The 24,023-nt window shown below is 35.7% G+C and overlaps 2 protein-coding genes and 1 pseudogene across 4 annotated transcripts; 2 read left to right on the top strand and 1 right to left on the bottom strand.

Moving 5' to 3' along the window:
• The first annotated feature begins 3,303 nt into the window (after positions 1-3,303).
• On the top strand, positions 3,304-5,226 carry LOC120082241 (phosphatidylinositol 4-kinase gamma 7 pseudogene; annotated as a pseudogene).
• A 6,597-nt stretch (positions 5,227-11,823) lies between these two features.
• Positions 11,824-13,959, bottom strand: LOC120081515 (DNA glycosylase superfamily protein). The gene is made up of 5 exons (XM_039036467.2): positions 13,525-13,959; positions 12,932-12,989; positions 12,763-12,846; positions 12,538-12,679; positions 11,824-12,453 (listed from the first exon to the last, which is right to left on the bottom strand). The coding sequence occupies exons 1-5, from the start codon at positions 13,883-13,885 to the stop codon at positions 12,175-12,177; spliced, it is 924 nt and encodes a 307-aa protein (XP_038892395.1). The 5' UTR covers positions 13,886-13,959; the 3' UTR covers positions 11,824-12,174.
• Positions 12,223-22,760, top strand: LOC120081514 (Tetratricopeptide repeat (TPR)-like superfamily protein). 3 transcript variants are annotated; one of them, XM_039036465.2, is made up of 4 exons: positions 12,223-12,359; positions 19,709-21,894; positions 22,174-22,374; positions 22,497-22,760. In XM_039036465.2, the coding sequence occupies exons 1-2, from the start codon at positions 12,320-12,322 to the stop codon at positions 21,757-21,759; spliced, it is 2,091 nt and encodes a 696-aa protein (XP_038892393.1). In that variant the 5' UTR covers positions 12,223-12,319; the 3' UTR covers positions 21,760-21,894; positions 22,174-22,374; positions 22,497-22,760. The 3 variants fall into 3 exon arrangements, with proteins under 3 accessions (XP_038892393.1, XP_038892391.1, XP_038892392.1); XM_039036463.2 differs by lacking the exon at positions 12,223-12,359 and adding an exon at positions 18,710-19,372; XM_039036464.2 differs by lacking the exon at positions 12,223-12,359 and adding an exon at positions 18,721-19,372 and having other exon boundaries at positions 22,174-22,379.
• The last annotated feature ends 1,263 nt before the right edge of the window (positions 22,761-24,023 follow it).

Here is a 24,023-nt window from a genome sequence, read left to right as displayed (position 1 = left end):
GGTTGTACACGTGTTGAAAAGTGGATGGGCAAAATGAGGTCACAAAATAATAACAAATAATAAAATAAATTAATATATTTTTTTCTTTTGATCATTTTGAAAGATGATAGATTTTTGTTTATTACAATAAATGAAAATAATTGAGCCCCCACTTTAAGAAAAGGTAAATAAATGCATTAATTCCTGTACTATGCCTGGATGTTGGTAAACAAATCTAAATTAAAAGTGAAATAAATCTAAAAATTTATGAGCTAAAATGAGATTTGAACCAAGGTTTATGCTTTTATTTTTTAAATTAAAATATTAAGCAAGTATATATACTTTTGATTTAAGGACATCCGATAAAATATGCTTTTAGCCTTTAAATTTTGGATTAAATTTTTATTTAACATATAATATTTAAGAAATTATTCTAAAGAGGACGGGAACAATTGACAAGGTAATGTGATGGTTGAAAATATAACCAATATTTTTAAATTAGTTAGATAAGAAAAAGATCATTTAGACATACACATGATTCAACTCTCTCCATCGATATAAAATCTCGTAGGTAAAATTAAAACTAAAACCATAGAATTACATGCCTAAAGTGAAAAATATCAATATAAAAATATATAAATAAACTTTTTACCTAATGTAAAGGTAGGGGGTCGACTCTTAGACTACGAGATTGATATTACAAGTTAATGTCAATTAAACTATCCTTAGGTTGCCAAATATATGAATAGTTTGTCGTGATGTAATTTTAAGCGTTATATTTTATTTAATTAAGATTAAGATAGGAAAAATGACATAGATGACCTAAAATAAGGGGCCCAAATGAAAAGTGGCCATCTTTTTAAAACCAATGAATTTTGACATTCTGCTTATGTCATCATCGTGTGAAATTACTACTTTAACCCTAAATGAATTATTCTCCTGTTTTTTTCCTTTTGTCGCGTTTTTCTTTTTTCCCCTTTTTTTTATTAGTTTCTTCTTCTTCCTTTTTTTTTTTTGCGATTCTTTTCTTTCCTATGATTTTTCTGCATTTCGTCTTCTGTTTTTTACTTGTTTCTTTTTTGTATTTCTTCTTCTTATTTTTCCCTTATGTTTACATTTATTCTTCATTTTTTTTTACGTTTTTTGCATCGAGCATTGAGTATCAAACATCAAACATAAAGTATAAAGCATTAGAGCATCGAGTGTCGAGTGAACTTATGAATCAAGCATTGAGCATTGAACATCGAGTGAACTTCTCAATGAAGCATAGAATGTAAAGCATCGAGTATCGTGTATCGAGTAGAAAATAACAAGTATATAACATAAAACATAGGGCGTAGAACATCGAGCATCAAGTATCAAGAAAATTTATGAATCACAGTGTGCAAATGGTTTTCAAGGTTGAATGGATAAATTCACTTGGTGTTGATACAACTAAGATGCAACTTTTCATTCAATTAAAAAAATACCTATTTTTCATTTCGTCCATAAAAAAGGGTCATCTCTATAAAAAAATAAAAATAAAAAAAAATCCATATCCAGTGAAGAAAAACAATATATTCGGCTTGATGGGACATTTTGGTAAATTCAATGGTCGTTAAAATCGACGGTCAGATCGGGAAGAAAACTAGGTAGTACACAGAACTACAGATTCGAAAGCCCAAACCCAAAAAAGAAAACCCGCCCTACCCAGTCGCTGATGACACCAGGTGTCCCACTATTCGATGGTGACCCTACCATGTCACTGACGAATCTTCTACCTCCACGTCACCATCCATTTTCGTCCTACGGCCGTTAATTCCAATATCTTTCATTATCCAACAGCTCTCCCTCCCCTTTCAGAGTGTTTGAATCGCAAAGGCCAGAGCCAGAGAGTGAGTCGGCATATAACCAGGGTTAGTTGTTTTAACCAGGCTTTTTTCACTCTAGTTAAAGAACGTTCCCAGAAGGCAAATTCCTGAGAGGCAATAGAACACAAACAAAAAAACAGAGCAAACAAAGAATAAAAAGAAAGGACAAACTGTGAAGGGATTTTTGTCTGAGTTTCTTCTTCTTTTTCTTTTACTTATAGCTCGGATAATTCTTTTTTGCCATGTTCTTGGATTTGATTTTAATTTGATTTGATTCATTAAAGCCATCTCATTCTCTTCTTTTTGCAAAGTTTTTGCCCGCATCGGTTAACAAATAGCGACAATTTTTTGTGGTGAATCTGGTTTGATCTTTTGTCAGATCTTGAAAGTTCTATAAAACTCCGGTGAGTTTTCTGTTTGAATTTTTAATTCTCACTGAGTAATGCTTGTTATCTTTTTTCTTTATGAGTATGTGTTCAATGAATGATTCTCTTTCTTTACTTGCTTCTCATTGTTGAATTTCATTTCTCTGATTAGTCTCCACTCCGGAACATCGTATTGAGCTTGGTCTCTTTTGGATCTTCTCTCCAGCCCCGAGGGGACAAGGGGGGGGGGGGGGAGTGCATCTTTCACAGATTTCGTTTAACTGTTGGGATTTGTACTTGAACGTTAATAAGGATCTCGTTTCGATAATTTGTTTGCTTACAAAATGAAGTGGTTAGAGAAGATATCCTTCTTATTCTTCTTCCTCTTTCTTTATCTATGGAAGAATATATTTTCGAAAATTTAGCATCGGGGCCTTTGAATTTTTTTTACTTAAAAAGTGAACATTGTTCGCCTTTTTCTTTTTATTAAGTTTGGGTGACCTGTAAGCTAATCGAAGAATGTGGAGTTCATCCTATCGGGATTTTGCAAATATTGATATTATGATCTTGCGATAAATTTTGGTTTCTTACGGAAAAGGACCATTAATAATGCAACATGTAGTTTTCTTGGTGTATACATTTTTTTTTGTCAAATCTCTTTCCCAGCTTAAGGTTTGGGGGTTCTTATTGTCAAGTCTAGATAAATTCACCATTTTTTTCCCTTCCTGGGGATAGTCATCCGATGGAAGTTCATTATGTATCAATATTCTTGCTTCTTCTCATCAAGTTTTGATTTTCACGTCTTTATTTTACTTCCGCAGATTATCTGGTGTTGTGAATTTGGCGAAATGGATATGTAGTTGTAGCTTTCGACTTCTTCCTTTTGTCTGTGGTGTCTCTTCGGTTTTGGAACTTTGTTTCTTTGAGAACGATGGTTATGATTGAGGCTTCTTCTATCTATTAATGATTCTTTGAGGACCTAAACTCTGGTTTTGTTCAACCAACATTCTGTTTTGAGTTGGGCGCCTTCTTGGGAGGGAATTCATTTCTCTTCCTCGGCCATCTCAGTCGTTTGGCTGCAAACACTCCTCATTTTCTTTCATTTTTTAATGTCACGGAAGTTGGACAGTCCAATTCAAACTCAAATGGCGATTGCAGCACTCAAGAGCCCACTCAGTAGGGATTACAGCTCGAAAATGGAATGGATGAGAAATAGCTTGTTGAAAGAAGGCAAGTTTTTGTGCAAATTGATATGGGATGTGTCCTGGGATGGAATTAGATCGTAGCGACAATGCTCATATAGTGAAAAGGAGGTTGCAGCTTGCCCTCAATATTCCCACAAAGGAGAGCTCGTTGACATTTGAGGATGTGATACTAAAGAATGATCTTAGTGCCATTCGAAATGATTCTCCTTTTCTCCTCACGAGAAATCTCTTGCACAGAAGCTCATCGACTCCATGTCTCTCACCCACTAGAAAGGATCTCCGGCTTAGAGACCAGAGTGGACCTATTGAGATATTAGGGCATTCATATCGTTTTTCTGGCATGAAACGGTTGGTCAAAGAAATTGTGAAAGCTATTAAGTTGGGTATTGATCCAATTCCTGTTCATGGTGGGCTTAGAGGTGCATACTATTTTAGGAATGGGAAAGGTGAAAGTGTTGCAATTGTGAAGCCAACGGATGAAGAACCTTTTGCACCAAATAATCCAAAAGGTTTTGTCGAAAAAGCTCTTGGACAACTTGGATTTAAACAATCCGTGTGTGTTGGTGGGACTGGATTTAGAGAAGTTTCAGCTTATCTCCTTGACTATGAACATTTTGCAAACATGCCTTCTACAGCCTTGGTGAAGATCACTCACTCAATCTTCAATGTGAATGATTGGGTGAATGGTAACAAGCCTCAAGCATACAAGAAAAAGCCAGTCAGTAAATTTGCCTTCTTCCAGCAATTTATTCCACATGATTTTGATGCCAATGATCATGGGACTTCTAGCTTCCCTGTCGTTGCTGTTCATCATATAGGCATTCTAGACATTAGAATTTTTTTTTAATACGGATAGGCATGTTGGGAATCTCTTAGTTCGGAAATTGATGGAATAGAAAGTTTTGGACAAGTGGAGCTTATTCTTATAGATCATGGTCTTTGTTTGTCAAAGACTTTAGAGGATCCGAACTTTGAGTGAATTCATTGGCTGCAAGCATCAATCCCATTTTTAGATGATGAGCTCAAGTATATTGAAAATCTTGATCCGATCAAAGATTGTGAAATGTTTAGGATGGAGCTACCAATGATCCGTGAAGCTTGCCTTCGGGTTTTGGTACTGTGTACAATTTTTTTGAAGGAAGTTGCTGCTTTTGGTCTCTATCTTGCTAAAATTGGTGAGATGATGAGTAGAGAATTTCGTAGTGGAGAGGAGGAACCCAGTGAACTTGAGCTAGTATGTCTTGAGGCTAGGCAGATTATAGTAGAAAGGGAGTTCTCTTCTCCCATTTCTGATTAGAGCAATGAGGAATTCCAGTTTGACTTAGACTGTGAGGATGGAGAATTAGATTATAACTCAAGTATGATAGCGGATCAGTGTTTGAGCTGATCACATTACCAGTTTGGTGGACTTGGAAGCCTGCATGGGTGCAATCTACTCTCGAAATTGGAGGAAAGCATTGAAGAGGAGGGGAGGAGCGAGAAGAAACAACCACCTATCTACCTTCTGAACCCATTTCTGTTGTGTCAAAGATTTCTATGTCTCTCAAGAATACCATACTGGGTGATAAGAATCAGAAAAACCAAAAGTACCAGGTCACAAAACCCAAATATGGATATATTACCAACACGTTTGCAGGGCACAGGAGTGCAACTGAGTAGTTTCCTCCAAATGTCAGCTTTGTTAAGCTTGGGGATATGAACGAGGAAGAGTGCTCACTTTTTCTGGATAAATTTCCTGAGCTGCTTCGCCCAGCATTTGCCAAACGCAAATCTGCGGCTATGGGGCAGAGGCAAAGGCAGAGACTTGGTATTTCTTGCCAGTTTTGAAATGATGAGGTTCAGTTTAATATGATGTTGTGATAGAGTATATTATAGATTAAATAATAGCATTAGAATTATGGAAGTGATCGACGACTCAATATTAGGATTGGCTTGAATTGTGGGTTTTTAATCCTCCAGATATGGAGCTCATAGTTGGAGCTCAATTTGAGGAACTTGCTGTATATATTCTTCTCATCAGCTAAGTGAGACCAGCTGAGTAGAATTTGTTTGTATTCCTTGGTATTTTCCTCCCTCCCTTCTTCTTCCTCTTTTGACTTGTGAACTTGTTTGATAAATAAATTGTATGCAACTTAAAACCCTGAAAAGAGGTGCAATGTAAATAGGGTACTTTATGTTTTGTACCTGCTTTAACTTTATTCTTATATTCTTTTTCCTTCAGCCACGATGTAGTGTGCCAATATGCTATATGATGCCAACTTTCTTTTTTGTTGACTATATTCTTTCTGGACTTCATCATTATGTTTAGTTTGGAGAATAATTTGGCTATTTTAGAGGAGAAATTTTCAAATAATTATAATTAAGCTACTTTGATTACTAAAATATATTTATTGGCATGCTTCTATGTAATTGATAACCTCAGGACTTTTGATTGTACTGCCTCCCTTTTCCTTTTAATACAGTTGGCTACCGTCCATAGATTTCTTTTTTGATCTCTTTCATGCCGTCTTGTCGATTTTTCTCTTTTCTGTTTTCTTTCAGTAATGCTCAACTCTTTGAACCTGTATAATCCGACAAGGATAGGAGTCATGTTCTTTCTTGTATTAAGTATTAATTATTGGAAAAATATGATTAAATCCATTCTTTATTGCATTAAAAAAAAAAGAAAAAAGAAACAAGTAAGGATCGCTATAATCAGTAAAGAAGTATCATTGATGGTTTTGGGCCCCATGAATGAATTATTAGACTCCAGTTAATTTGAAATTCATCCAAGTGGTAGATTTGTACCAAACCTTTGATATTTTCTTCCTTTTTTTTACATTATTTTTGATATTTTCTTCCTTCCTACTATCTATGATGTATGAATTGATTATATTATGATCAATCTTCGATCATTGATTGTATCGAGTTGATTTGTATTAGTTTATTTGCTGGATCTTTTCTATTTTTATTGGGTTTCGTTATTTGATCAGTGCTATCTAACGAACTTCAGATTCTACTTATTGGGATTAGTGTCCTAATTCTCTCGGAGTCTTGTTGTTTTGTAAAGATACACATTGTTTGATGAATAAAATAAATGTTATTTAATTCTGGCATTTACTCATATCCAATAAACAAAGCTCATATCCAATAAACAAAGCTCCTTGGTTATTTTATGTGAACTTAAGCATGTATATGTGATATATAAGTGGATCATGCCTTAAGTAATAACCTAAATAGGTCTGTAATATAAGGATTAAGGTGGGATACCTGATCCTGATGACACCACGGATACGACCCGCTTTGTAGAGGTTTACAAGTGTTGTAAACTACTACAGATCGTAGATCCTGACCATTCATGTGGAGATGTGCAAGAGGAGGTGTCCTATACAAAGAGTTTGTATAAGACTTGGACCACGAGATGACTAGACTCTGTATATAATGTCGTTGATACTAAAGACTTACATCTCACCTAAATGACCATAGGTGACACGATCTCAATCCTGAGTGTTTTGGGAACTCCCGCCTTTGAGGGCGACCCTTTGATTAGTATGGGTCAGAATGGCCAGATTGCCAACTCAACATGTTTATCTTTTTGAGGACTTATCTGATCTGGGAGTTGGGAACTCAATCCACAAGATGAAATTCACTTCTTTCCCGAAACAAGGATAACAGATGGTGGATCCTGTGACTAAAGAGTTTAGTCAGTTATTCACGTATCGTTGGAGCTTCGAGCTACAGGTCCATAAGGTCCCCTTGGTAGCTCAATAGATTCAGTTGAGGATCAATTCTTGGTGTTGATTTGAAATGTTCAAATTGACAAGAGGTATTTTTATTATATATGATATAATCGGTATGATGTATGAGATATATCTAGTGGAAGATTGATGTAAATAAAATTTACATTAAGTACCATGAAATAGAAAAAGAATTATGGTTTATATGTTTCATGAGATGAAATATTAAAACTATAGGTTATAAATATAGTATGATAAGTTGGTTATTATTTATATTTATAATAATATTAATTATTAGATAATTAATTCTTTTTCTTTAATAATCAATTAAGTGGGTGGTTATTAGTGATAACCGTGAGTTAAAAAGGAAAATTGTTTTCCTAATTTTAGTAAGTTTTTACAAAGAGTTGAAAATTGTTTTTGAGATTTCTCAAAAAAAAAAAAGAAGAAGAAAAAAAAAACTCACGTCGGTTGTCAAGTAGATACCGATTTACTAAGCGACAACGTGTTTTAGTAAACGATCGTGTAGTGTTTTGTAGGCGACAGATACTGAGCTAAACGATGAGCTAAATGACCGTTTAGCTTTTGCTAGACGATCGCTTAGCTTTAGCTAAATGATTGGGCATCGACCTATACAATAGGTCTCTGTCATCTCCCACTTGCCCAATCGTGTACACGATCGGTGTTTCCTCCTTTGTCTGCTTCAATCCAAGTCCGAACAAAACCTACCCTCTGGATTCACACATCGAGAATACCAAGGTAGCATTCTTGGTGGTGTCATACTCAACTCGACATCGTCGATGATCTGTGGAGGCTATTTGTGTTCTTGTTGAGGAGTTTGTGACCAAGGCGATCGTTGAAGACGAGCGCGAAGTGTTCGTGCAGAGTTGCGGTTGTGTTGTTCGAGCGTTTGAGGTTGTTGTGTTCGAGCGTTCGTGAGCAAGAAGCGTGCAGACGAGTCTACAAATGTTCGTAGAGTTTTCTACTTGTTCATTTGAAGTTGTTCATGTTGTAATTTTTATATTGATGGTATAACCACATGTTTTGTTTATGACTGTAATTTGTAATATTCATTCATGATTGTAATTTGGAATGATCTACATTCCGCTGCTCATGGAAATCTCGAGTTCGATTTCCTTCATTACTTACCCATCAGAAAACTTTTTTAAAAATTCAGGTTAAAGTTTGGTGGGGATATGTAATTTAGTCACTATTTCTTGGACAAACCTAACCATTATTAGGATTAACATGAAACTAATCAAGAAAGTTAGGTTGAAAAATGGTGGAAGGGAAAGGAAAAGTGTAGATAGAGAGATTATGACAGGTGAAAGAACATTTGAGGTGGAGCCTAGTTCTCTGATCTGACCTGTTTTGTTTTCTTTTTCTTGGCAACCTGTCTATTTAGTGGGGGGGTCTTGTTTTATTCTTGGATGGTTTGTAATCCAAGCTAAAATGATTCATTAATTGAGAGGAAGAGAATAGAGACAACCATGGGGCTTGAAACCTATCTTACTGTTTTCCTTGGAGAGAAGCTTAAGCAATCTCATACATAATACAACAGAATGTTGGAAGCCTTCTCTATAATTCTGTGGAATCATATATGAAAATAAATTTTGAATATTTTGGTCCCTTTACAAATTGAGAGATATTTAGTCCATTGCAATCGGAGAAGACTGAGATTCTTTAAGAAAATCCTTCTAGTAGGATGAATTCGATGAAATTACAATTTGAAGTGTCGAGAATCTTGAATTTTGGTAAAAACAATTCTCTCAATATAATATGACAACACAACTTAACTTATCGATCTACTCCTTATTGATGGAACACGAGACATACACAGCGGAATAAGGGTCTAATTACACTCTAATTGATTTTAATTTAAAGGAAAAAAAAACATGCAAATGAAGGAAAAAACAGTAAATTAAAAATTACGTTTGAAGCTCTCGAAAACAACTTTTCCTTGCTGAATCTTGACCTAAACTCTTTTGGACCACCACTAGAGTTGACCTACCATTCTCTAGACTCAGAATCGGATTGTGGGACTTGGTGGATGAAGAAACCGAGAGAGAGAAAGAGATGGAAAAGGAAATGGATTTTTGGGTTATGAACTTTTCTCCAAAATTGTGATTTTTCCAGCCCAAATTTTAAAACTAAAATTGGAAAAATGGGCAAAATTTTTTAATCCAAATTCAAAGCCCATATTTATAGAAAAAGGCCATGCAAAAATTGCATGCAATCAATTCATAAAAACTTAACACCTAGAATCCACTATCTAAGTAGGCTTAATGTCTCCACTATAAGCCAACACCTAGCTCACTATTTTGTTAGTGGAATTATCCAACAAAAGTTTAGATTTTCCCACTAACTTTAGTCAAAGGGCAAAATAGTCATTTTGTCAAAGTCAAACTTTGACCAAAAAGTCAACATTTTGACTTTTTATGATTTTTTCCATGTTGACTAATTTTGACCTCCCGAGCATGAATCCACATTCATTTTCTCGAAATTCAAATTACATTTGAATATAAGGTCAGTCAAAGTTTGACTTTTCAAATTCAAAAGTCAACTCTTGGACTTTTTACATCTTTGACTATTACTATTATTTCCGAGCTTCCGAATATGAACGTATTCATATTCTTGATATTTAAATCACATTTAAACATTAAAGCTGTATCTCTAAACTGAAAAACCGACCGCTATATCACATATACTTGTCGGTTTCTCTTTCTTCACCTAGTTCGAACAATTCGAATTATTCTATCATATTATTTTAAGTTTATTCCATATGAGCTAGTAGGGGAACCTAATGGACCTATAGATCATGGGCTCCAACGATCTAAGATTAGCTGGCTAAACTCTTTAGATGGAGCTAATCAACATTCGTTAACTAACGAGTCATTCCACTATAGTCCCGTAGTTGCACTCCCCTCACTATAGATATATTTGTGTCCATTTGATATAACCATGATTAGTAAGCTAATCCTTCACAGGTTGTTCGTAATCTCGACTGGGTCATAAAAACCGTTTTACCCCCAAGACTACATCTTGTTCCTTAAGTTCCACTGATCTTCTAATGAACAATTGGTTTAAGGTCCAATCTATAAACCGAACCCCTCTCGGGCCAAGGAGAGGGTGGGGCCCCTTGTTCAAGACCTGGATTCAGTACTAAAGGGAACAACCTATCTACTATCCCTATAACGGGTAGGAGTGAATTCCGTTTTGCACCCTATGTTCCCAGCCAGCGATAATGAGCTGCCCCCACCTATACAGATCTAAGGATAATTTCGAGTGAACAGGAATTCATAGTTAGCTCAGGATTAAGATTAAGTTACCTAGGTCATCAATTAACGAAATAGTCAGTTTTATACATAAAACGACATTTAGAACGTAAAAAGTGACTATTTCATGGTTCAGTCTTATGTAAACTCTTTACATAGGATGCCCCCACTTTCATGTCTCCACATGAACGATTTAGGATCACATCGTTTGTACTAACTACAAAATGGGTCGCATTCATAGTATCCCCAGAATAAGGCGTCCAACCTTATTAATATACTATAGACCATTTTGGCTATATATTTGAACTTGATCCACACTTTATGTCACTACATAAAGTTCAAACTACATTAAATAGCCTTAGGACCTTAGTTTATTGGATTTAAGATTACAATTTCAATAACAATTTTATTGAAAAACAAAATAAAATATGTTTATTAATTTACAAACTACGAGTTTTAGAACATAAAATCCAATACTTATCATATTCTTTTGAATAAGATAAGAACTCAAACTGTCTCAGGTTATAGTCTAAATGTAAATGATAGATGGGCTTTTGATGATAATCTTTGCTGATGTACTATTCTTGTCAAGTGTCTTAGCTTGCATGTGAGCTAACCTATAAAATAGAATCTTGCACCAATGGGGTTGCTTGCTCAACATGCTCTCATGATTAAGTTATTATTGAGTCGAAGTAGTGTCGAGCTGAACATAGTAGGATTTTGCACCTTTTAATTGGGGTATGATCCTTCCGAATGTATTAATCCTCTGACAATTGTTCCAGAGTCTGTACGAGGTCTTTCTTGTGTCAGTGGAGAGACATCGAGGTAGGTTTGACAATCTGGCAGCCTACTCAGAGTTTTAGTACTTTGGATGTGTTTGGTTCTCAACTCGACTTCTACAATTCTCAAGGACCTTGCTTTCCCTTTTTGGACTTGTGGGCCTGATGGGCTTGGTGAGCTCTAGCCCATGGGCCATCAGGTTATCAGCCCAAAACAACCTCCAAGAATACTTGAAACACAAATCATTGTTGAAGCGAAGTTGTATTTGACTTTGACTCAACGGATAGGGGAGTAATGATCCATGGACTTCGATTCTCAGCCAACATGAAGGACCAAGCTCAGATCGCCAATGTGAATCTCAATCCACATTTCTCAAGGCGAGCGACAATATAAGAAGGTTGCACTACATATTTGGTCCTTATGAACTGTAATTAGGTTTCATTTTTTTATATGTCTGCTTTGATTGATTTTAGTTGTATTTTGATGTTCTTTATGAACTAAAGCACATTCTAAGTTCTCTCTGTTCTAGACAGCGAGGGGTTGCTTAGAAAGTATGAGAAAGCACAAAGATTCAAAGATTAGCAATTTTGAGCCAATTTCTTTCATGTAATGTGATTAGATTCTGAAACAGTAATAAGATGAAACTCAAGAGATTCACACCAAACATCTAAAATAATTAGTTTCTCATATATTAGAAGGATAATGTGAGGATTTTGAAACACCTCTTGATAAAATATTAAACAAATTAAATACAACATTCTTATTCTCCACCAGCTTCAACTTGTCGATTACCGTCGCTCCTTGTAACAGTGAGCTCTGCACTTGTTGATGATAAGGTTCTAAGCTCAGTTGCAGAATTGGCCATTCTAACAGAAAGTGATAAATAAAGAGTTGATGAATTCCATCTTAGTTTTCATCGCTTTCTCTATATATAATTATTTATATTTTAACGTAATGCTCACAAAATAACCACAACTTTGAAGGGAAATTAAGAAAGCTTGAACTCAGATATGTCTCCATGGTCTTTCTGCAAGATTTACACAATCACTGTGCCGAAAACAATCGACAAGATGATCGATCGTCAATCCAGCTGCTTGCATGAATGAGTAGACAATCACTGGCCCAACAAACCGAAAACCGCGCTTCACCATGTCCTTGCTAATTGCTTCTGCTTTGGGACTTCTCAGAGGTACATTTCTTGGATGTCTAAATCTGTTTATTGTAGGTTTAAAGTTCATATAGCTCCACATATAGTTACTGAATGATCCAAAATCTCTAGCTATCTGCAGTTGAATTAAAAACCAGTTATTCCATTAACTATACAATCTTTCAAACAACTGATTAACAGATGAGCTGATCTAGCTTGCCTTCAATATGCATTTGGCATTGTCTACTATGCACCTCACTCTGCTCTCCACAAGCATAATGGCCTTGTCAGATGCTATATCTGTTATCTCGTTCTCCCCCATATTGGCAACAATACTTGGCTCAAATCCAGAAAAAGCTTCCCTGTGACCAACCAAATGTGTATATATCTTTATTATGAGATTGGAAATACATAAAGTGTGTGTTACTGGACAAGTAAATATTACCTAAATAGTTCCCTTCTTTTCACAATTTCAGTCCAATTGTAGTCCATCAGCATTCCAGATAGTGCGAGTAGCTCAAAAAGTCGGCTGAATGGTCATTTTTCTCCAAAGTTAACGTACAAATCTATTAATTGATATATAAGATAAATGAAAAGTTACACAGATAACCTACTTGTCATCGTATACTGGGACGCCCCAACACTCGTCATGAAAAGATACATAGGCTTTATCTGTGTCAAGTACATGAGAGAAAAAACATCAATCATGAAGTAGTTTAGGACGAGGGGAAAGTATTCTATAAAGAGAAACTACTTTTTTTCTTTTTTCTTTCTTTTCTTTTTAGGAAGATATAGCTCTTCTATCATACCCCACCTTAGATCATTGTACTGAACCTGCGATGAGATGTGACAATAGTAAACCCCAAGTGTACAATGAAACTTAATGTCAAAACTTGAGGTTTGTTGTCATCACGTCCTAGGTTCAGTAGGGTGACCTGGGATGGGGTGTGCCAGTTCTAAGTCCATATTAGAACTATACTATATTGTAGTTATTATTAGAAGCCACAATCTCATTTTCTGAAGAAATATGACAGCGGTAGCAACTGCTTTCCTGAGTGATGCATTATTTCACATATCAATAGTCTGAACTTCCAAACAAACTTTGTTTTAGTATCCGACTTATTTCTCATGGACAATGCTATATTATCACTTGCTAGGAAGCATTTAGCCGTGTAAAATATTATAACTTGTGTAAGCATAATCTTACCACTGGTATGGGTGATCCAGTTGCACCTCCTCAATTCCCCATCACCAAGTTCTTGACTTTGTTGGATATTTTTAGGCAATGGGACGTCTCTTCTTTCAGGAGGTGGCGTAATAAGGCGAATTGCGTACGAAATTTTCTGATCGAATTGGATTGAGGAGTCTGTAAGAGAAGAGTCATTTGAATTTTGGGACAAAGACAATGATAATGAAGATAAAGACAGTGATGAAGTGGTTCTTTGTAGCCCAATTGGGTAAATTTTCTTAAGGTGTTTGGATAAAATGTTTTGGCTTGTCCTATCTTTCTCTTTAGGACATGTTTGCCTCTCCAAAATCTGTCTTCTAACAGTGGCTTTGGATGACATATTGGAAAAAAGATAAGGCTTAATGGGACAATCTGATACAAAAGTGGATTGAGATTATAAAGGTTTGTGGGAAAATGAGAAAGTGTTGAGTGAAGAATTAATATTTGAGTTGGTTTACCATATTTCCCACACTTACCATACTTGGTTGGTGAAAGGTGAGCTTCAACATTATGGATCACCATATTTGCTACTTAGTTTTCAAGCAAAATCTAATTAAGAAGTTTATTATATTAGGACTAATATCTTCTATTTAAGACATGTTTTCACTTTTTTATACTAAAAATTTCCTCAATTGTGTAGCCAAATTACCATAATCAACTACACTAAAGTTCTCCATTTCTGTCTATGATTGAAATCTTTATATCAGAGATCACAAAATTACCCACCAAATTCAGTTTCCACCAAGGGTTTAGAATTTTGGTGTTTGGACAGTTGCTTTTCACAACTGGTAGACACCATTTTCAGTAAAAGTTGAGCATTAGAATGTATTGAAAATGGCAATATAAAACTGCCAATAATCCTCTTTTAGTTGTACAGTTTGCCTCAAAGCAAGTGAAAATGGGGCCTATCAAGGCAAGACATTCTTAGTTCCTACTCCTTTACCTTAAAGTTTGAGGCAAACCCATTGCCTGCATAGATTAAGACATGCCATCCATCATTCTTCATCTTCTTTTCCATTATATATATATTTTGGTGTTTCATATGTTTCACCTTCCACTGTACATTCAATACATTGATACAATACTTTATTATATGTTCAAAAAGGGGAGGAAAAGCATTGAAAAAATACTTTGTATGTGTGGATCAAAATGTTCTCCAAATTATGGCAAAGCTTACCAATTTAAATTGCAATAGATGAGATTGTTTGTAGTTTTTTATCCCCTGTTATGAGTTAGTTTCTTTTTCCCTCTTATGAGTGTCTTATGTCAACATCAATGTAAACCCTACAACTCTAAATCAACATTTTGATGGGTTAGTTAGATTTAAGTCTGATTTAAATTAACTTTCCGAGTGCTTTAAAAAGTGTATTTAAATATTTAGAAAGTCATTTCTATTATATCCTTTATAGGGTTAAATTTATCTTAAGTCTAACCCTCTCAACTTTTAGCATCTAAATATTATATAAAAATATTTCATTTAAGTTTAAAAATTAACTTGCTAGTCTAGTGGCAACCTACCAAGTCCTCCCTTACTCTCGTGTTTTTCCCTTTCTTTTTAATGCGTTTAAAGTTATTTTCTCATATAAATAATATAAAGGTCTGGATCTACCATTATCCTCACCGGGTTACTATGTATGATCTAGGGAGAGTTTTTTCTCACACAATTTTCTTAAATGTAGGCTAGTTTGTTATGCATTACAAACACACTCCATACGATTAACTTTTAAATTCTTTACTTAAACCTTCAAATTATAATAAGGGCACAACTCACCAATTAAGCATCTACTTCTTTTGAGATTGGAGGTTTAAATTTCTACTCTCACATTTATTGTACTAAAAGACTTAAATTTAGGATACTAAATTCACACCCTAAAGTATAAAATTTTAATAACTTAAATTAAATAGGTCATTGAACCTAAGTTCTAAAAACATATCGTTTAATAAGTCGTTACAATGTGACTATCTTTTAACAGTCACTATTTGTAATAAGATGTAGATTTGAGAAAGTTAAGTTATGGTAGTCTCCTTAAAACTTCAAATAACATAGTGTATTTATGCTATGAGACAATTGATAGACCCATTTTGAAGACTCAAAATGATATTTGTCCCATTTTTTAAAATTTAAAAATTTTGATCTCTTGCTAACATCGTTATCAAGCAGTTTTTCAACATTATCCTTATTTTACTTTTTCTAACCATAGCTTCCCCAATTTGACTAACTTTGGCGAAACCATGCACCAACTTCGCGCGAGTTACACAAGCAGCTTGAATGTGACCAACTTCAATTTGTGTTGTAGAGTGAGATTGTAGAGAGAGAACAAGAGCGCTAGAGAACAACAGAGCAAGACAAAAAGAGAGAGGAGAATGATTTATGAATGGGAAAAGAGAGGGCACATGCTGCAAAGTTGATAATTTCACTCAAACTGTAATGTAAGATAAAAAAAACTTCATTTTCAAAAAATAGACAAATCTCATTTCCTCCCAGGGGTCATTTGTGCAAAAAAATCCCCTAGTCTTTTGGGAGAAATTGCAATCGTCAGAAATAGCATGTTTAAGTTTTCATATTACAGAACTAGCACTGATAACTGGCAGAAATGCCAGTTATTATAAGTATTTTATTTAGAATTATGAGGGCTAACAAGTAGAAAATGCGGTGATAATACTTAGAATTTGTCAAAAATTGAGTTTTGCGTCGATTAGCACATAAATCCTCACTGACCCTAATATTATGCGTTACTCCGTGCCAAAGTGTCTATTTTTTTTAGCTATCCCAGGAATCAAACGCATGCATTGGAAATAAGCAATCGCAATCAAATGCATGCGCTAAAAATCGAGCTATTGCATAGATGGATGCATGTGGTGATCGAATGCATCCATCGCATGGAAGTTGCGGTGATCAAGCGAATACAGTAATCATTTGGAGATTGCGGCTACGGAGTGATAACCATAATAGAAGGGCGATCACAAGATGGGTAGAATGCGTTGATACTTCAGCTGGATCAAATTCGGACACATACCTTGGGAGTATCAACAAGATAAGATGATGTGACAATTCTCATACCGCGACAAAGGCAGCATGAGACATAACACAATCATGATAGCTGTCGACATTTAAATTCTATAAATAGCCCTTTGGACCTTCATTTCAAGACATCCGAACTTCTGCCTCAAGGCAGAGGTTTGCGATCACAGATGAGAGCATGAGCAAGATTTTCAGTGAGAATTCTTCATCTCCACAAACCAGACTGAGTGACGACCGGAGCTTTCGCCGGAGATAGAACTCGAGAGAGACATCTCCACCATTCATCCATAGCACCACCGGCAGCCTTGACGCAGAGTCCTTCATTTCTCCTCTAACCTCTGTATTGTATTACATTTTAGCTTAAGATATTAAGACATTTTGTAATCAATGCATATCTTGATTCCTTCAATGCCATCTTCTTCATCATCTTTATCTTTATCATCGTTTACCTTCATCGTTTATTTATCAAAGGCGATTGCATACTTAATCATGTAGCCTAGAGATAGGACGCATGTAGCAACCCATCGAGAGGTGTGCATTGTGCGAGTATAGTGAGTTAATCCTCTTTGCTTGGTGAAAGGCTGTAGCAACGCTTTTCTATGAGTTGTTGCAATGCTTATTTATAAGTTAAATAGCCGTGTCTAACTGTCTGAGAAGGTAAGAGATAGAATGCACTAAAGCAAAGTATGCATTGTTCCTAGAGATAGGCACAATCTTATGCTCGATGCAACCATGCACTATAGAGATATAGTCATGCGGCTAACCACCGAGAGGTGTGCGATGCGTTAGTGTGACGAGCTAGGATTACTCGAGCGATTTAAGATAATAAACATTACTATGCATTAATGGTTGTTGTGTATCTACTTATTCTCATCGCAAGTCTTCTATTACTCAATCTGTTTAGTTAGGAGTATGAGTAGTGTGTAAATCCATTAAACTTCTTCTTTTTATTTTTATTCATCGCCTCAAACACATTGCTTCATAAGCATTATTGAGTGACAAGTCCCTGTGTTTGACCTCGGATTACCCGAGAAACTTGCGTTCGCATTATACTTGGCGCGAGCGTAAGAAAACTTGTGATAGGAACACGTGGTCGTTGCATACTAGATTAACGCATTTTCATTCCAACGCATGACCTCTGACGCATGGGTACAAACGTATAGCTTAAGCCATGCACAACGCATGATTGCGTGTACAACACCTATACCATTTTCCAATCAACAAGTTTTTGACGCCGTTGCCGGGGACTTGGCAGCTAATGCTTTGTTAAGTTTTGTGTTTTCGCAGGCACCCTTTCAATCTTAGGTGTATTGTAGATTGTGCGATCAAGTTGTAAACAATATTTGAAGTATAGGCGATGCGTCGAAAGTCAAATATTGACCCCGAGATAGAAAGGCTATCTGTCGCATGAGCTGGAAGCAGTCTTAGGCGCATGTCAACCATCATGCATCCAACAATTGCTGGAAGCTCCAATGGTCAGGGCGAGTCCCTTGACCCAAGCAGTTGAGAGCCATCTCCTGCATGGGAGAATCCTTGCGGTGATAATGACTGGCATTTCTGCCAGTTATCAAGCATGCTTTTTGAAAATTCATAAGTATAGTTCTTCTCAGTCCATCTTGGACGAGATTGACTATATATAGAAACTTGGTGTTAATCTGGCCTGAGATTCCACCGAGAAAGCTAAAATATATGGAAATTTGGTGTTAATTATGTCTGACATTTCACAAGAAAGCTCAAATTGGTGTTATTTTGCCTGAATTAACACCGAGTTCCACGTAATTTTTTTAAATGACAAGCAATCTCTCTAGATCTTATACCAACTCTTATTTCTTCCTGAATTTCCTCTTGCTATATTTCCTAAATTTTATATAAAATCTTGCAAATCTTACTTTCAATTAATATTTACACGATTTTTTTTATATTGATTTTATAATTATCTAAATAATTTATCAATTATCTTTTCAAATTTTTCTAAAATTGTGTAATATTTGGTAGTGTAATTTTTTTAGTTTTGAAAAAAATTGGAAAGATTACATAACATTTCAATTTTTTAATCCAATCTCGTAATGTAATTTGTTGAATTTAAAAAATGGTAATTTTGTAAGATCACTTATACCACGATCAATTTCCCATTATTTTGCTATCTTCGTATCGATGGCTAAAAAACGGCCGCACCCAGAACGATGGCTGCTGCCTTTCAAAATTGCCGCGAAACCCATCGTTTCGCTAAAACCCTAAGTCAGCTGTGGCTGTTTTATGATCCCTCCAACTAATCCCCAACTTTGTTCATCTTAATTTCACACTGTGGGAGACGAGAAGACGGCAGGGTTTCTCCCAATCCTGCTCCCATTTCCATGCTTAGCCGTATTCATCAATGGAAGCCATTACATTTTCTGAGGAAATGCGGGATACTGGCTTCTTTTAGTTCCGTGATCCTTGCTAGGCCTTCAGTTTCTGCCGCCCGGGTCGAAGAGGAAACCGTCACTACCTCCTTCTTTCTGAACCAGAACGACCCAGTTCATGAAATTCTCACAGGTTTGAATTCCCTTGGGTTTAGAGCATATGTTGGTGGATGTAGCTTTCAAACTGTTGTTTCTACTTTGAGTGAAACTGTAGTGGATGGCGTTCTTGCTAGCTTGAGAACTCAGAATTCTGAGGTTGCTGTGGCTTTTTTCTATTTGTTAAGAAACGAGTACGGATTTCGGCATTCTGGATTCTCCCAGTTTGCTGTTTCTCATATTTTAGCTGGTAAAGGACGATTCAAGGAGTTGCATTCCATTTTAAAGCATTTGCTTGAGGAGCAAGGTATAGTTCTTGGCCTTTCTTTTCTCATGATTGATTGGCTGATATTAAGGGGCGCTACTGGGAAAAAGCAGACAAGTCGGGAATTCTCTTTCTTAATGTCTAGTGTATATATATACTGGCTGAACTTAACTAAGAGATTTAGAATTATCATGAGAATATGCATACTCCGGAGTCACAAAAAATGGGGGACTAATTCCCCACATTTTTCTGCAGTTGAAGAGCACAATGCTTTCGGACCATTCTTATCTTGAATTTACTAACCCATTTTTCTTTTGTTGATATTGGAGTTTCTATTTTGTGTTGTTTATGTCTTTTTCAATATTTACTCTCTGCTAGGGTTGGGTTCTGCGTCTACCTTTTGTGACCTGCTCTTGAACAAATTCAGGAATTGGGATTCAAATGGTGTAGTATGGGATATGCTGGCATTTTCGTACTCTAGACTTGAAATGATTCATGACGCCCTCTTTGTTATTGCAAAGATGAAGGATCTAAATTTACAAGCTTCAGTTCCAACTTATAACTCTCTATTGCATAACTTGAGGCACACTGATATTATGTGGGATATATACAATGAGATCAAAGTTAGTGGAGCTCCTCATGGTGAATATACTACATCAATACTTATACATGGCCTATGCGAGCAATCCAAGTTACAGGATGCGATTTCATTTCTACAGGACAGTAATGAAGTAGATGGACCTTCTATTGTGTCTATTAATACCATTATGTCAAAGCTTTGCAAAGTGGGGCTGATAGATGTTGCGAGGTCATTTCTTTCTTTGATGGTCAAGAATGGACTTCTTCCTGATTCCTACAGTTATAATATTCTTGTTCATGGGTTATGTGTAGCAGGTTCCATGGACGAAGCTCTGGAATTCACAGATGACATGGAAAAGCATGGTGTGGAACCTGATGTAGTAACTTACAACACACTCGCCAAAGGATTTCTCCTGCTTGGTTTGATGAGTGGGGCCCGGAAAGTTGTCCAAAAAATGTTGCTAAAAGGTCTAAATCCAGATCTTGTGACGTATACAATACTGATGTGTGGACATTGTCAGATGGGAAATATTGAGGAAGCTCTTAAACTGCGGCAAGAAACTCTTTCAAGGGGGTTTAAGTTGAATATCATTTCCTACAGTGTGCTACTTAGCTGTTTGTGTAAAGTTGGACAAATAGAAGAAGCATTGACATTGCTTGATGAAATGGAAACTCTATGTTTGAAACCTGATTTTATAGTATATTCAATCCTCATTCATGGCCTCTGCAAGCAAGGGCTTGTTCAAAGGGCTTACCAACTATATGAACAAATGTGCTTGAAGAGAATTTTTCCAAACTACTTTGCTCAACGTGCTGTACTGTTGGGTCTTTTTAAGAATGGAAATATATCTGAGGCAAGAAAATATTTTGATGCTTTGACTCATATGGATCTGATTGAGGATGTTATTTTGTATAATATTATGATTGATGGTTACGTAAGACTTGGTGATATCACTGAGGCTATGCAGCTATATTACAGAATGATTGAAAGGAGGATCACTCCAAGTATTGTCACTTTCAACACCCTTGTCAATGGATTCTGCAGAAGGGGAGACCTAATGGAGGCTCGAAAGATGATGGAAGTCATTAGGTTGAATGGATTGCTACCTAGTGTGGTAACTTATACTACCCTAATGAATGCGTACTGCGAAGTGGGGAACATGCAGGAAATGTTTGATCTTCTTCATGAGATGGAAGCAAACAGTGTCGTTCCAACTCATGTAACTTATACTGTACTAATCAAAGGACTTTGCAGACAGAATAAGATGCATGAATCCCTCCAGTTGCTAGAGTATATGTATGCAAAGGGTCTAATGCCAGATCCGGTCACATATAATACTATTATCCAATGTTTTTGCAAGGGAAGAGACATTGCCAAAGCTTTCCAGCTTTATAATAAGATGTTGCTTCATAATCTTGATCCTACCCAGGTAACTTATAACGTACTTATTAATGGTCTTTGTATGTATGGTGACCTAAAGGATGTGGATCGAATGCTAGTTTCTATGGAGGATCGAAATATTAGCTTGACAAAAGTTGCTTATATGACACTAATTAAAGCACATTGTGCAAAGGGTGAGGTCTCTAAAGCATTAGGGTTCTTCAATCAAATGTTGGCTAAGAGTTTTGTTATTTCGATTAGAGATTATAGCGCTATCATTAATCGGCTGTGCAAAAGAGGTCTAATTACAGAAGCGAAGCACTTCTTTGTTATGATGTTATCAGAAGGCGAAACTCCTGATTCTGAAATTTGTGAGACAATGCTTAATGCTTTCCATCAACAGGGTGATAACAGTTCAGTGTTTGAATTCCTTGCTATGGTGGTTAAATCTGGCTTTATTTCACATTGATCCATTCCTTGCTATGGTGGTTGAATATGGCTTTATTTCACATTGATCCATCTATAAGTGTGATCATTTGATCACATCATATGCTGTTGCAGATAACTTGTCCTTTTTGGCATAAAAGGTTAGCACGAGGTACAGGTGAGCGTTACGAGTTAAATCAAATTTAATGATGGATTTTACCCTTAGATTCTAATTTCTACTACTGTGACAATGGCACATCAAAACTCTTGACTGTTATTTTCAAACTACTTTCATTTTCTGAGTTTCTCATGGGACTTTCATAGTTAGGAAGCAATCATTCATTTGTTTTATAGTGAAGAACCTTTAATTTAAGGTTTTTCTTTTTCCTCTTCATTTTGCTAAAACCTTCAAAGGAAGTTAACGATCAGTTATATGACTTGCTCGGTTATGTTGCAGGGTGTAGAGGTTAAATTTCCCTCTCTGGAATATATCAAACTTTATGCCGCAGATAATCAACGAAAGGAAAATCATGTCAATGACCCTCATGGGGCTCTCCCAGCCTGGAGGCTGCAGCAGACTTATTGAGTGGGTGCTTATGACGAGCTGTGCTAACAACTATAAGCTGAGCTTGATTCCTTGCAACTAGTTGTATTCGAGGTAAGGTATATAGCTTCTCAAAGCCTCATGGGAGATCTTCTGATGTGCAAGCCCCTTCCCAACTGTTGTCATTGAGGGGAAAAAAATCTCTAGACATATTTCTAAGCGATTTTGTTGTGCAGGAATTCTCGGAGCCTGAGGAGCATCAGTTTCAGATCTCCCGTCTGTATTTGTTAAATATGGCGGAGGGTTGCTTCGGATCGGAAACCAAATTCTAAAACACCAACCGTGGATACTTGAAGGGATTTAAAGGCCGTTTGGTAAAATTGGGAGAGTTAGGTTGGGTGAGCTTACACTGATAAAATAAAAACAGTGAGATATTAAATTCACCGTTTTACTCCCAATTTAACTTCCTTAATTTGGTACATTTGAAATTACTCTCCCAATTCTTCTCTGTCATTTCTCTTGCTCCCTCATCAGTCTTTTCACATTACTCCCGTTCTTATCTCTTTCATTTTTTTTCATCTGTCTGGTTCGTCTTCTTTATCTCTATTTTTCTTCCTCAGATTCTCTTCTTTTGCTCAATCACATGGGTCTTTTCTTGTTGAATCACTCTCTGCTCTTCTCTGTATATTTTTTTAAGGTTATTTTCATGATTTTACTACGTATGTGATTATTTGTTGTAGATCCAACTAAGTTTCTTCTTCCTCTTTCGGTTTTTTGTTCAGATCTACCTTTTTTTTTTTTTGAAGTTTTTGTGATGGGTTTTGGATCTGTCTTCTCCCCATATTTTATTGTTCCTTTCATGTTTGATTTTCTCACGATTTTCTGAGGTGGGTTTGTTTGCATAGTATTTGGCCCAATCAGATTTATCTGCATGTTAGATTTGTAGGGTTTTTTGTTTAGGTTTTTTTTTTCTTAGATTTTGGGTTTTGATTTTTTTAAGAATATGTTAGATTTGTAGGATTTTTTTGTCCAATGGATTTTTGGGTTTCGATGTCTCGAGTAGGTTTTTCCCTGGATTTTTGGGTTTCGATTTTCTAAGAATCTGTTAGATCTGTAGGATTTTTTTAATGGGATATTTGGGTTTCCATTTTCTTATTAATGGCATGGATATACAAAAGATGGACTATTTCCTCGCTGTATCTGAACAAACATAAAAATGGTATTGTATTCACCTACTTGCTCGAACCCTTTAGATTGACTACCTAATATTTCAACCCAACACTATATATTTTGTGAACTTTTTTTTTTTTTTTAAAAAAATTGACACATGTTTGGCTGTCTTGTATTATTTTGTGATGTTCTAAAGAATGTAACTTTACTATATTATCACTTTTTGAACATCATTATGATATGAGAGTTAAATATTCTATACACTTTCATTTTGACGATGCATATTATATAAACATAAATTGTTAAATTATTGAGTGTTTGAACATTTATGTGTAGAATATATTATTTTTTTTTTACAATAATATTAAGTTAATAAGATTATATATATATATATATAATCAATTCATAAGTAATTGAGGGTTAAAAAGTGATTGTCAAATAAAAGGAAAAATGTCCATTTTATTGGAATATGACATGTATTTTGGTGGAAAAATATAATTGTTTCGTAATTGAGTGTTCAAATTGTGTGATCAAAATCAAATGTGTTACACTTTTAAAAAAGAGAAAAAAATGTTGTCAAATTTTTAAAATTA

The sequence above is a fragment of the Benincasa hispida genome, chromosome 7 (genome assembly GCF_027475165.1).
Source record: "Benincasa hispida cultivar pf3 chromosome 7, pf3_genome.v1.1, whole genome shotgun sequence".
In the NCBI taxonomy this organism is placed as follows: domain Eukaryota; kingdom Viridiplantae; phylum Streptophyta; class Magnoliopsida; order Cucurbitales; family Cucurbitaceae; genus Benincasa; species Benincasa hispida.
The sequence above is the reverse complement of the archived record's forward strand: the minus strand, read 5'-3'. Positions and strand labels throughout refer to the sequence as shown.

Excerpts from the sequence above, each read along its gene's own strand:
- LOC120081514 (XM_039036463.2), top strand. The coding sequence starts at position 18,922 with ATGCTTAGCCGTATTCATCAATGGAAGCCATTACATTTTCTGAGGAAA. Across the intron at positions 19,373-19,708 it reads GCATTTGCTTGAGGAGCAAG|GGTTGGGTTCTGCGTCTACC; the intron begins GTATAGTTCTTG and ends ACTCTCTGCTAG.
- LOC120081515 (XM_039036467.2), bottom strand. The coding sequence starts at position 13,885 with ATGTCATCCAAAGCCACTGTTAGAAGACAGATTTTGGAGAGGCAAACA. Across the intron at positions 12,847-12,931 it reads GTCCCAGTATACGATGACAA|CCGACTTTTTGAGCTACTCG; the intron begins GTAGGTTATCTG and ends ATGACCATTCAG. Across the intron at positions 12,454-12,537 it reads ATGCCAAATGCATATTGAAG|ATAGCTAGAGATTTTGGATC; the intron begins GCAAGCTAGATC and ends ATTCAACTGCAG.